Raw genomic sequence first — 14350 nt, 5'->3', positions numbered from 1 at the left:
CACGAAAATATCGCCAGAAGGTGCCCGAGCCCCTTATAAGCTCCCCGCAGCCACCCTCATGCCCTCTCCACGCCCTTCGTCGCCCCTTTCCCTCACAGCATCCTCCCCGGGCGGCTGCCGCGTGCCTGAGGCGGGTGCTAAGCGCTCCCCTCCCGGCGTCACCCCCGGGCCCGGCAGGCCCGCAGCCCCAGTGCTCGGGCTCCGCAGCTCCCGCAGGCCCCAGGGCCGCACCTGATGCCCCTAACATGGGGCGAGGGGGACGCGGCGCCCCGCTCACAACGTCAACGCGCCGAGCGCCGACGCAGCCAGGCCGCAGGGCTCGGTCCAGTGCCGCTGCCCCGACCCGCCAGCCCAAAGCACCCCTAAAGGCCCCTTCAGTTGCCTGTTCTGCTCTGCAGGCAGGAGGTACCCACTACGTACTCAGGAGTCTGACCTTAAAGTCAGGAAATATTTTTAGATATTTTTAATAATTTCATACCAAGTGGTTCATTCTTTGTTTCCTTAGTCAAGTGTGACATTCCAATTTTTTTTTTAATTTTTTTTCTTCATTCCTGTTTTTTGTAAACAGTTTCCCTCCTGCCACACAAATTTAGAGTAAATATGAATAATTTAAGATTAACTACAAGGTTAGCTTAATATTAATGTTTTTCTTAAGAAGTACAAAGCCTGAAGATTTAAACATCTATGTGTTAAAAAACAAATATATTATGCTATAGAAATACGCAAAGTATCAAAACAACCTTTATGTCATATTACAGCTATACTAAAAAGTATTATTCCTATCGCATTGTAGTTTTGTGACCCCATGTTAGATTGATCGACAAGAAGCCATAAAATTACGTTTTCCTCACAGCCACTCTGACAAAGGTGAAGTTCTTTGTTAGAAAGAAGTTGGTGTGTGGACTAGTCTTAGTCTAGACACAAGGTGTCATTTGGAGAGGGGTAAAAATACAAGGCCGATAATAATATGGGTAAAAAGAAACCCTATTTGAATCATACCATTTACCATCTGCGCCAATGTCCTAGCTTTGCTTCATACAGTAATGCTGATTTAGTGGGTAGCAACATTATAGAAAGCCTAGCATACAGCTACAGGGTCTTTAATGTGTACTGGCATTGGGTAAAATGAATTCCAAGTGTTGCTGCTAACAGCCCTATTCATCTCTTTCTGCATCACAGCTCCTAATATTAACCAAACATGATACAGAAATAGCCTAGACTAATTACTGCTAATTATCTGAGCTGTTTGCATGACCCTACTTATAATGTATTGGTGTTACAATGCGATACAGCTAGTAACAGAGTAATTAAAACATTCCAGCTTAACTTCCAAGATACACATTTCACTGTTAAGATCTTGGATAAGTTGTATTATTTCATTATTGGAACAAGAAAAAATAATTATTGAAGGATACAATACAAATTAAGTTTAATTAATTAACTGACTAATGGATTTACTTATAAATTCATAAAAACATTATGTTCCGAAAAAAGGGATCCTCATCTGAGAGGATATATTAAATCCTTTGTAAATAATAATCGAAGCTCACTGCTTCAAGTTCAGAACTCCCTTATGCCTAGGAAATCTGCTCAGTTTTTTCTAATAGGAAAATACTATAGGAATCTTAGTTATTCAGTAGAATTTGATTCAGCACTTCACAACTCCTTATAGGTGAAAATTAATCTTGCAAACAGCTGAAAATTCAGTCTTCAAACATGTAATAGACGCATAGTATGCTGACTTTCCTAGCACAAAAACCAGGGAGGCTTCAGATACTGAACCAAAACATAGAAGTAGTAAATAAAGTGAATTTGTTCAAAGGAGAATAGCTTTAAAAATCACACGTAGAATCCAGAGGTATCCTGTCTTTTTAGTCCATAAAAGTCCATAAAGTGACTGCTTTGCATGGCTGGTGAGTAAATTACAGTATTTTTCCCCATGGCTTCCTCGTTGTTTAAGCATCCTGGGAGTAATCCTTTCACCAGTAGTTTCTGGACTATCCTGTATTTTTTATCACAAATGGATGAGTCCTCACTGGGCTGACCAAATATACATGCATGCCACTTTTCTGCCTGGAGGGTGACTGATTCTGCTTGCTTTTTGACTCCTTTCCAGCTTTCCCTCTTTTCCATTAGTTTATGTGAAGACCTGATGCCAGACATAATTCCCAGAATCACAGCAAGGTGAATACCTGTATCAGCCTCCACCCTATTGACTAAAATACTCCAGTGCACCCATGTCTTTGGACCAGGATGGAAAGAAATTGGAACTGTCCCAAAAAGTAAGATGTCAATAAGATCCAAGTAGGCTTATCTCTGCTCCACTATGGGCAGGCTTTATTCAACCCAAAGGTCATAAACTCTTCTGTGTCAGTGCAGGACAAGGGCTGCAATACTCAGCTGTAGGACATTCATTAGTCTTTTCCTCCCAACAAGAGTTCAACAAGAGAGCAAAGACAAGAGTACAGCAAAAGATGCAAGTGTTTCTAGCCCTGCATGTCATGTGACTGCTGGCCAGAGGGTAAACGAGAGAATCAGAAGCACAATATAGGTAATGAGGCAATCAGGCGTCTTATTGATGGCAAAGCAGGTAAGGGAGAGCTGATGGGGCAAAATATTAGGCAGAAAGGGAAAACTGGAGAAAGTGCCGAAAAAGCAAGTTAGGATACAAACTGGGGTTACAGAAAGCAGCAGAAATAAAATGGATTTCAGGAAGAGAGGTTTGGTGAACTTGAAGAAGAGAAAATGTAGGTTGTAGAGAAGCATATTGGTCTACCTGTTTCTACTAAGTTGATGCATTTTCCTTAATGTAAATGCAAAGAGGGAAGATGCAGAGAGGAGTAACTATGGAAAGTAAGAGAACTGTAATAAATGCAACTTCCAGACAGGGAACTGGGCAAGAAATGGGTGTGATCAAGGCTTTGAATGGGAAATGTAACAGATAAGAGAATTGAGACCTTGTTTTCCAATAGGAATTGTTTAGGAATAGAAGGAGTTGTCTCTGTTACTCTAACCTAAAACAGGGAAATCTTCATGACTTGGAATTGTCAGGTGTTGTATTGGTCAGTTTTCTGAGGACAGTAACCATAGTTCTGGCCTATAGCCAATACCACAAGAGAAGGCTATCAGTTTAGTTCAGTTAAAAGTTAATTTATTTGCCTTAATATAAAATTCCTCTGAATGAATTCTTTTCTTGGCATATGGATTGCTCATCATAAATATGACTGTGATAAGAAAACTGGGAAAAGCAAATAGTCTCATGATCAGAGGAAAGGTTGTCTAAGTGAAATAATTCAGAATTCATCATAGTACAAATATTACCTACATATTTCAGCTGAGAGTAGTGTCCTCCTGAGTCACATGCTGTTTGCATAGTAGATCTGCAAGTTAGACTTGCTCAGACAGTAGCATGTGCAGTCTGTGTGTTTTATATTACCAAGACACTTTCTAAGTTTTACAGTTGTGAATCAGCATTCACACAATCACTTTAGCTTTTTCCTCGTTCTTGACCTGCTTCAAGTTTGTACATACGTCTGCCTGGCTCGTGTAATGTGGAGAACCATCACATTTCAAATAGTATACAACAATTGCTGTGTTTTTTTTTTTCTGGGTCTCCATATATTTGTGGGACTGGGATGTGACCTTTATATGATCTTTGCATTGAAGTTTTATTTAATAATATGCACTTAATGCCAGATAAGACAGTTCTTATTAATAACATAATTTCTACCAGTGACTTTGGCAGTTTTATGTGTTTATGAGCAAGGACTGAAAGATTAGTCTTTAGTCTGCATTTTATTGCAGTGTATATTACTAACAGATGAAACTTTGTGAGGACTTTTGTTTTCAGCTGTAGACAAAAACACATGCAGAGGCCACTTAGTATGGCACACACTGATTAAACCTCGAAAATATTTCCAAGCTGTATAAAATAACACCAACAGATTTTTTTTTTAGAGACTTGCTTTAATTGGAAAGGCTTAAAATAAATGATCATATGATTAAAAAAGCAAGGATTGCCTGCTATTTGTTGTAGCCCCTATTTCTGTACCGCCCCTGTGGCCAGAGCAGCAGCTGTTCATTGCTGACATTCTCGCTGCCAGGCATTCCAGCTCTCTGAGGTAATGGGCTCCAAGCATACGGGCCTTCGCTTTAATGCTTTCAGTGTATCCTTCCGCATGGATAGAGCGAGGGGAACGCCTCCAGGAAAAGAAATTAAATGCACACACACAGCCGCACAGAGACGTGCAATTTGAAAATATTCCGGAGAACGCATTTTGTGCTCTTGCAGTGCAGCATCACATGAAGGAGGCTGCCTGCAGAGCTGGCTGGCACAGGTTTGCTTGGCTGTAATACTTTCTTCCACCCCCAGCTCTTCACCCAGTGGAATGATATCCAGAGCGAGTTTTTTGAGACAGGAAGTGAGGAATGTTTTCACTATGAGTGATCTGAGAAGAAGGTGGGTTAGCCGAGATAGCAGCTGTTTGGTACAGGAGGAGCACAATAAGGCAGTTCGCAAGGAATACAGATGAGATGGCTCCAGGAGAACAGCTCTCAGCACGCTGCGGCCGTGTCTCAGCTACACGTATCTGAAAGGAGACTTGGTGTCTTTGGATCGCTGCAAAAGGTAATGGGAAAACAGCAGGCACTGTAAAAAAAAAAAAAAAAAAAAGGTGGGTGATCTTCTCTGCTGTGTACTTTAAGATTGAGGAGTTTCAAGCATTTATTGTTTGAAAAGTAAAGGCTGTAGAACTGCATGCATCCTTGTTTCTGGAGGTAGTGCACATACCGAACTTCCCCTTAGTGCTCTCTCTTAGTCTGGGAGTCATGGCAAATATTAACTGGTAAAGCAAGAGGAGGGTGGAGTATTCTGACTTTTGGGCTTTCCAAATATCTCTGAAATAAATGTATGTATTTTAAGCATTTGAAATAATAGGAACTCTATTTCACCTTCATGTATTGTAGTTTTATTTTGCAGGCTGTCATTCATGCAAACTGTGTTTAAAATCTTTGTAGAGTAAAATACTAATTATTGAGAGAGAAGTGGGAGGTGTAGGTAAAGAGGAAAGATATGACAGTGCTCAGTAATTGTGTTTCAGTCACAGCCATGTTGCTGAAATTCTAATATAACATTTTTTAACTTACATATTTATGTTAAAATATAAATGTACAAAGTTTGGCCACTGAAGACATTTTTAGCTGTTGGATGAAAATTCCAGGCCTGCTAAATAAAGGCTTGTTATTGTAGTGACAGTGAATTTGTAACTCCTGGCAGTTCAGTATAGTTCCCTTTTGCTGAAGTACCTTCATAACAATGCAGATGTACACTAAAATAATGCACGAGACAAATATGAAAGCAGCTAGCACTGCAGAATGACAGCTGCTAAATAAAAGCAGCACTGCACTGTTTGTCAGAATTATGCATGGCTAGCTATAAAAGTTATTGAATGATACCTCACTGTTATTCCCCAAACTTTCTTTTATTCTACAATATTAACGTACTTTGTTATATATCAGGAATTATATTTTATGGAGTTGCTCTTTTGTGACATGGACTGCAAGTTGCAGTTACTTAAGTTTTCCTTGTAATAGATGTGTTTCAGAAGTAATGAAAATTACTTCATACCCATACTGAGTTAAAATGGAAGTGTTCAGGACAGTCAGTGGAGCAGTATATGCAAACAATAGAACAGAACCTTAAGAATGCTCCTGGCACCTTCCGAAAAATCTGATTTAAACTTCCTTCCTGTGTCTGCATTTGTACCTATGTGCACAGAGAAACAATTAAGGTTTGAGGCTGCCAAATGTCAGCGTTGGATCGCTTGTGAAGTTCACCTGTCAGGCCAGCCCCCGTTAGTGAATTTTTTCCATGCTCTTTGCATACTTTTCTAAGGGTCCCATGGGCACCTAACAGTTTGAAAGTCTTACATGTTGGATGTTCTACGTAAAAAGAGATTAAAAGCAGCACTGTGCTTCTGACTGCAGTTTTCAGTTTGTTTTCTCTCAGAACTGTAGCAACAAAGAAAAAGTGCGTAATTGTGCACAGAATGTGTTGGAAAACAGGTCTCAGGAAGCGAGCTAAGGTCAGTGAGCCAGAAGTTTCACTGCCAGGAATAACCCCGGTGCGAGATTCTGCTGGGAGTGGGCAGGAAACTAAAAACTTCTGTCGGTAGAGCATTCCCTGCATGCTGCTCTTAGGGGGTAGGATTTGGAGGATCAATGTGCAAGTAATAAAAAAGGAGACCCTGCATATCTCTAAATTTTTCAGGGAAACCTGTTGCTATCAGTTGTTATTTATTCTGCAGCTGCACTCAGAAAAATCTTGGTGTTTAGATCAAGTGTTTTTTTTTCCCCCCCGGGTTCAATCTGTAGTAATTAATGCTTAAGATTTTGGATGCTATCTGCTGGGGGATGGGGGGAAGAGAGATGGGTGTTGTGTAGAATGGCAGAACTGCTTCCAGATTATTAGAGGCATGGACATGAAATATGCTTATAGCCAGCCTTTGAAGTAGGGTTGCAAAGATGTCACTGAGGAAAAATGCCATGCTGCCTCCTCTTTCTCCCTGTCTAGGCCTTAAGCCTCTTTGTGCTTCTCTTTATTCCTTGCCGTGATGCTTAAAAGAAGGCACCATGGAGTCCAGTAGGAGAATTTCAATCCAAAGAGTTTGCTTACGTTAATGATATTAATTTATAGGTGTGGCTACAAGTAGTTTGGGACAATTTTTTTATATCTATACTTATGAGACTAAAAACAGGTGTGCTGGGAATACTAGTTCTTCTGATTTTCCTGCCTCCCCCACAAATAAATGAATATATTAATGTTATTCCTAGCTGATATTACAAGACTCTCCAGAAATCAATTTATGCTTTTTAAAACAGACTTCTAATGCACACCAGCCTGAAAAAATGGTTTGTAGGGGGCTGCGGCGCCGCCACTAGAGGTCCCAAGGCAGAACGAGGCATGCAAACAGGAGCCGAGAGCGAGAGGGGAAAGAAAAGGCGTTTTTCTCGGGGTGGGCGTTTGCCCCGCGCTCGGCTCCCCGAGGCGCAGGAGCCTTATGGGCGCGGCGGGGCAGCGGCTCCCCCGCGCCCGGCGGCCCCAAAGCCCTGCGCACGGGAGAGAGGCCAAGCCTGTGCGTTAGGGAGCTGACGGGAGAGGAGGCGTGAAGGTGTTTGCCGAAGGTGGGCAGTGGGTGGCTGCCCTTGGAATAAACATGTTTTTCAGGGAAAAGTTAGAAAAAAAATTGTTCTTGTCATTAGTTTACTCACTGTGCTGGTGAGGGCAATATTGTACAAAACATTGTACAGCAGCTTAGCATAGGAAATAAATTAGCTGTAATTCATGAAAAAGGAATCGGATTTTCATTGACTGCTAGGAAACAGTTAAGATGTGAGGTTTTAATGCCTCTCTTTCTGCTGCTGCCTCCCCCCCCCCCCCCACCGCCTTAATCTTCTGTAAGGCTTGGGTTTGTGTTTAATCCAACATATAATGGCTGAGATTGCACACTAGTCTGGAAGTAATTCTGGATTGCTAGTTTTGCTCTTAAAGAAAATAGTTCTGCTCACAAATGCACAGGTTTCCTAGAGGTCTTTCATTTAAATAGTGATTCAGCTTAGAAGTACTTATTATTTTTAAGGCACTTCAGCCACATTTGATTAAGGTTTATTGTTCACTTGCAAATGAATAAAATTAACCTGCCAAAGACTGGTGGTGTCTGTGGAAAAGACAGAAACTCTGGTGCATATTTCATTATTTGAATGCTTAACAGCTCTGTGTTTTGGAGAAGCAGACTGTTTAGATTTAGAAAAAATATACACATTTATATGTAGTTTTCCCATGCTTCCATTACTCTTTTGGTCAGGTTGTTTCTGATTTTTGTATATTCTCTTTTTCTTTTGCTCCATACTAGAGTTCCAGTGGATGCCCCTTCTACTTCTGTCTTGGTGGAAAACTTGCTGGTCTTTAATGGATACTGCTGCTGCTGGTTGATCTTTGGAGACTCTCCAGCTCCTTACTTTTTGAGAGGAGGCAGCTACTTGTCCCTCCTCATCCCCCCAGGGGTGGTACCTTTTTATCACTAACCATCTCCGTGGAAAAAGAAGATGCCTCTACCTTTTGGGTTAAAACTGAAACGAACTCGACGTTATACGGTATCCAGCAAGAGCTGCCTGGTGGCTCGTATCCAGCTGCTCAACAATGAATTTGTGGAGTTCACTCTATCCGTGGAAAGCACGGGCCAGGAAAGCCTGGAAGCCGTGGCTCAGAGGCTTGAACTGCGGGAGGTAAGCAAACTGTCAAATGAAGCATGGCCTTGTCGCTGGTACTACGTTACGCATCTGCTGAATCCTTACCATTTGGGGCAATCAGTTTATTTGCTGGAACAGCTACCCAGTGTTTCTCTTGTGTCTTCATGTTCTGGTTGTGAGGGGCGCTCGGATTCCAAAACAGTCACAAAACTTATGTTACAGAGTTAGTGAATACCAAAGGGAATGACATGTGAGAAGTGGCAGCGAAAAGAAGCTTAGTATGACAACCAAAGCAACATTTGCGGTTGTTTTTAAACATGACAATGCTGTAAATGCTTTAATGTACTTAAAAAAAAAAAAAAAAAGATTTCTGACTCAAGCAACACAGGTTAAGAATTACTGAGAGATTTGATGTAACTTTTAACTTACGGTATATTCATTTTTCCTTCAAAAGGCTATTCTCCATTAAGAAAGTATTATTTGTGTATATGTATTTTTGATAGATTAATGCTGAGAAAAGAACCTAAAGCACAAAATGTGGTACATGTACCAGTTACCAACTATTTGCATTACTTGTTCAAATACCACAAATTTGCAGACAGTACCTTTGAGCAAGCACTTAGTCATGGATGGCCTCTTGGAGACGCATGGTTTGTACTAGCTGCGTCTGTATAACTTTTTTTTTTCCCCAAAATTTCTTAATGGATGTTTTGAAGGATTCTTTTGCAACTGAAATTTCCTCTTCTCTCACACATTTGGCATTTATTCATACAGTCTCCTCTATTGAATGAATTAGTTCTGAAATGTTGAACTGTGAAATGTTAATTATAGAAATCTACACAGATTACCAAAATATGAGCAAACATCATTCTTTTACAATTTTGTTGAATTTTTTGAATTTGGTTACGGTGGTTGAATGCTCTTGATCCTGTGTAAACTGTCATTTCCTACTAGAGTTTCAAACAGTTTAATTCACTGTGTAGTCATTCAACTGTTTGTGACAGCATTTACAGGTTTTGGGGGGCAGCTGAGAGAGGAAACTGGTAATAAAAGAATAGGTTGGCTAATATCATAGTTATGAAAAAGATACTTTTGCTCTATTATGTGGTGTACCACATAATGGTGTTTTGAATACAAGATTCAAATACAGGATGAAAACCCATGTATTAAGTAACCAAAACAGAAGAGGAATCGTAGGAAAATAATCTTTAGTTAATAACTTTGATTTTTGCAACTGTTATATCCTCATTGTCAAGCACTGGCAACTGCTTACAGCTTTGCTCAAATTTGAGCAAACAAATTTATGGCCCAGTCCTGCAACCATGTAGTACTGTACAAAGTGTCATTATTGTAAGATTTCTCAGTAGGAAATGATATATACCATCAGTTGTTTTCAGAAATATTTTTTTCTTTATGGATAGTAATAAATAAATGAAGGAGGTGTGAATCCATTCATCTGTAAGTGCTTATTTACTGTGTTTGCTTTTAACTTCACTGTGCTTTCTTGTAGATGGTCCAAATATTCTTTACCTGTACAGTTATTTTGGAAGAATGCAATTTTGTAGAGCCGGTATGACTGCATCCATTTTTGTTTGTTCTGGCAAAGCGAGTCTAAATATTCTCGTGTGTGTTAAGGCCACTTTATATCAACACACATCAGATATCTTGTAATTGTAATTCAACTATTGTTGTGTTCAAATGGAGTTTGTCAATTTAATCTACCCACTTTCAGATGTCAGTGCTAAGTCAACAGTAGGTAAAGAACTTAAATTTATTTGGTTTGCAGAAGTCAAAGGCTCTGTCTTCCTAAATGATGACCTCTAGCTTTTATCTAACTATTTGCAAAGTGTTGGAGATGCAGTTTTTTTCAGCTACTCTTCATTATCTCTTTCTTTGGAGCTGCTCCTAAAATCTTAAAAAAAAAAAAAAAAAAAAGGCAATTCCCTCAATTAGGAGTAATATATCAGACTGAGGGAGTTGACAGTATACTGTTGAACTTTGAGCAGATTCCTTCGGTCATGCATTCTTGCATGGATTATTTTGGCAGGAAAATGTGTTGTAATAAAAGGGAATGGAAAGTAGGGGTATAAATTACTTTCCAGAGCTTGCCTTCAGAAAAAGTTGTTTTGCCTTTAAATAGTAATTTTTGCCAAGCAGATACTGGATCATTCCGACTGCTTGCTGAGTACAAAGTTTTCAGGAAGAAAAATTTGCTCAGTATGTTGCTTAAATCTGCCAAAAGCAACATTAGTCCTTGATACTGTGAAATCCTAAGTATTTTCTGTAAGATGCTGCATATTGTTAATGCACTAAGAACCCTTAAACCACACGTGTGTGGATTGAAAGTGTTAAACGTTGTGGAAGTGTGGCTGTTTATTTGAGTGCTGAGATTTAACTCAGTTATGAAAACTGAAGCATCCATTTCAGATTGCTCTATATGGGATATGCAGTTATGATATTTAGTTCACATACAGCTTCAGGAAAGTTTATTGCAGGAGGTATAAACTGAATCTGTACCTTTGTACAATTTATAACATAGAATGGTAACATTTACAGATGTTTGTTTCCGTGGTGTAGGGTGTAATTTCTGAATTTGAACAGTGACGGAATGGCTTATTTTTAATGCTGTGCCATCTTTTAAGATATTTGTTGTAACAGATATTATGTTATTTAAAAGAATAGTCTTAGAATTATGACCAAACAGTGGTTTTTAATTTGGTTTTCCAATTAAGACTTCTGAATTTCCAAATTGTATTGTATATTAGTATGGACATATAGTTAGGGTTCAGGAAGACTAAGTATGTTGGCAATTTAATTTTGTTACTAAATGGTAAACTTTACAAAAAAGTAAAATGAATACATTAAAATAAGAAGAATATCTTCTGGTATTCCCAGAATGTGACTCATCAGCAATGGGTATGTAATCCATCTCTCTTAAACTGAGAAACTGGGGAAAGAAGCCAAGGGAGGGAGAGAACATAAGTTATTTACCCTTTGTAGCACAGCCTGTCTTTTATCCTGTGAGAGACGGATAACCAAACTTGATTTATGGGGAAAGCTGTATTTATTGCAGAAGTAGTGTGTTCTGGTATTGCAAGTTTTGAAAAAATGCTGAGAGCTGTGGTCATTAACTAGCTTGGAAAAAGTATGTGTTACACTGCACCTCTTGCATCTAGGGCATGAGTATACAAATCAGATATTTGAAAATACAAAAATGTTTAAATGTTACCATGGCTGGATATACGTAGGATGTTTGGCAGGAAATGCTTAGACCGGTTTGCCCCTCTTCTTGGATCTTCTTTTATTTCTGTTTTCTTACAATACTTCTTTACCAGAGTGAAGGGGCAAATTTTGCTACTTCTCCGTACAAGCAGAGTCTGACTTCCGTTCAGGTGCATGGTAGAGAGCTGACCCCAGCTGTGACAATTAATGGTATCAAAAAGGAGTGGGAACTGTGAAGAGGATCAGCATGGTGCATACGGGGATTCATGGGTTTGTTTTGGACATGAACACAAAAGAAAGGATCAAGGTTATCCAGGAGCTGTGCATCAGAAATACTTGAACTGTTCTGTAAAATTTTCCTCTGAAATCTAAAGTTACAGCTCTTCCTTGGAGGAAATGCATTAAAATTCAGTGTGGTGGCTTATTAAATGTGTGTTTACATAGGTAAAGAGTGTTTTAAAATAAGAAAAAAATCATGATGTTACTGAATTGCAACCATCAGTACTCTTAAAAAAAATTTGATCTATATTGGTAAACACATTGACTGGCAAATAAAAGCTGGGCCAAGCCATGTCAGAGGGGTCACTAACATAATATGTTTATGCCTTATAGCAAAGTCTGACAAAGACTTGGCTAATGCTTAGAGAAATAACAGAAGAAGTAGTGCTGATAATTGAACTGTTATGGCTGCTTCTCTGAACCTAATTTTGCTTAAAATTAGGAGATGAGAAGTTTATCGGGAGAAATGTATATAAAAACACAAACCTTCAATGTATTTAATCTCATTAATTTAAAAGATACTACTTTCCTGAAAAACAAATTTGATACTATCTAAAATGTATATTAATTTCAAGTTTGTTGTAATAGTAATTTAGGAGCCAGAATAAATTGAACAGAGCAAGCAGTCAGAAAGCTAAAAATCAGTAGTTGCCTTAAATGCAATTACTATGGTTCTTCCTTTTCCTGAAGGAAAAAAATAAATGTATTCAGGTACAAGATTTGTGCTCAGCTGCTTGTTTATTACACTGAGCAGCACAAAATGGATTAAGATTTTTCTGTGAAAGCATTAGTGGCAATTAGGAAGCCTTGCCTTTGAGTTCTTTATTTTTTTATAAAGTTAGGTCAGATTCTGAAAATACCATTTAGCTGTATTTTTTCACTGTCACAATGTCTATGTATTGCTGTATAGTTTTATACTGATGTTAATAAAAAATGTTTTCCTTACTTTTGAAGCAAGTACATTAGTTTATTGTTGAGTATATTTAGACTACTTTGAATATTTTTGCTTTTTCCAGTTACAAAGCAGTCAGAGAATTTCAAAATCTGGCGAATTGGAATGTGACACTTTCTTCAATGTCATTTCTGTGTAAGATGAGAGTCAAAGGGAGATACATGAGTCCATCCTTCTTGCAGCTTTGGACAGTGGTGGGAAAAAGTAACACAGTTTAGAAAAAAAAATTATATTTTTTGGACGTGCTGATTGATAGCTGACCTGTTTTTGCAAGAGATCAAAATGTGGGATATAATGTTTTGATGAGCTATATGCAGTGTATGCACTATGAAGGTATTGATCTTTAGCTTGTGGTTTGTCTCCTTACTTTTGTCTAACATACTGACGAGTAACTCCAAATCAGCCTTGCCTGTCAGAAGAAAAAGATTTAGTCAAGACATTTGAAGAGGAGAAAAACAGAGTATATTGCAATTCATGCAGTGCTTTAATTTTAATAAATTAGAATAAATCAGATTTCCTTGCAAAGTATTGATTTTTTTTTATTATTATTATTATTTCTTTGTCCTGCAGTTTAGCTTTAAACTATAATTAGTAACTGCTTTGTTAAAATAATGTTTGTGAAAATCTTGTTGGAATATTTAGGAAAAAGTCACTTGGGAGTTGGAAAAAAGGTTTACATTATAAAAGGATTGAGACTTGAGATTGACTTCTCCCTCTAATCATTTAGTTACTTTGCTAAATCTTTTCTACAGACTGCTAGAGTTGACAGTCTTGTCACTACTAAAACAACAACAAAAATGAGTCAGCTTAGTATAAGTAAAAGTGCTCTAAAGTGAGGGGATTTTACTGAGGTTAGTTAACTGTCCTCCTTTTTTTGCAGGAAGAGTTGGTGATGGTATTGTGTAGAGGGATGTAGCTTTCTCCTCAGTGGCTGGTACGCTGCAAGACTTGCAGGTTCCTCCCTCCCCGGATTTTGAAAAGTCCTGGCCAGTCATTCTGACCAGGTTGTCTGCCGTGGTAAGAGTGGAGTTTCTGGAGATTTTTCTGAGCCCTTCCTTTGTCTCCTTCCTTAGTTCTTACCATTGGATATACGATAAAGCTTTCACATAGTATCTGGTGGTGTACATAGCATGAGACTGACCCAGTTCTCTTGAGTGTTTTTTTTTTCATTGTAATAGTCACCCCTTACCTAACTGAGGTCTTTAAGTCCAATTGCAGTACTTATGTTCAATACTGAGAAAGTGTTTTCAGCGCTCAGGAAAGTCTTATGGCTTGGTTTGTTTTTAAGTACCTGTGAAAAAGAAGAAAAAATTGAAAAAATATTCTGATTGCATTCCTGTGTAAGCTGGTTATTTTATTTTATTTTTTTTAATTCCTCATCTCACCCCCTAGAATCATGATTCCTCAGTTCCTGTACCCTTGAGGCATATAGCAGATTACATTACTCAAAAAGCACCGAATTAACAGTTGGAAAACAACTTTCTTTTCCAGTCTATTTGTAACCTATTAGGCATTCCGTATGATTTATAATATAGGATATGGAAATTAGCTGGGAAATAGATAAGTATGTATATAATTCATTAACTTTGAACACTGCTATGCCTCAGGGGAATGCATGATAAAGTCTATTTCTCCTCCCACCCCAAAAAG

At 38.6% G+C, this 14350-nt stretch overlaps 2 protein-coding genes across 2 annotated transcripts in view; one reads left to right on the top strand and one right to left on the bottom strand.

The window, feature by feature from the left end:
- Positions 1–269, bottom strand: part of ZC3H14 (zinc finger CCCH-type containing 14) — a 30915-nt gene extending 30646 nt beyond the window's left edge. The window contains exon 1 of the mRNA XM_067296902.1: positions 232–269. Within this exon, the coding sequence (XP_067153003.1) occupies positions 232–247 (16 nt within the window). The 5' untranslated portion in view covers positions 248–269. The remainder of the gene's footprint in view (positions 1–231) is intronic.
- A 4041-nt stretch (positions 270–4310) lies between these two features.
- The window catches only part of PTPN21 (protein tyrosine phosphatase non-receptor type 21), a 39842-nt gene continuing 29802 nt past the window's right edge, over positions 4311–14350 (top strand). The window contains exons 1-2 of the mRNA XM_067295609.1: positions 4311–4627; positions 7911–8283. Coding sequence (XP_067151710.1) covers positions 8104–8283 — 180 coding nt within the window. The 5' untranslated portion in view covers positions 4311–4627; positions 7911–8103. The remainder of the gene's footprint in view (positions 4628–7910; positions 8284–14350) is intronic.

This window comes from Apteryx mantelli, chromosome 4 (genome assembly GCF_036417845.1).
Source record: "Apteryx mantelli isolate bAptMan1 chromosome 4, bAptMan1.hap1, whole genome shotgun sequence".
NCBI lineage: Eukaryota > Metazoa > Chordata > Aves > Apterygiformes > Apterygidae > Apteryx > Apteryx mantelli.
The sequence above is the reverse complement of the archived record's forward strand: the minus strand, read 5'-3'. Positions and strand labels throughout refer to the sequence as shown.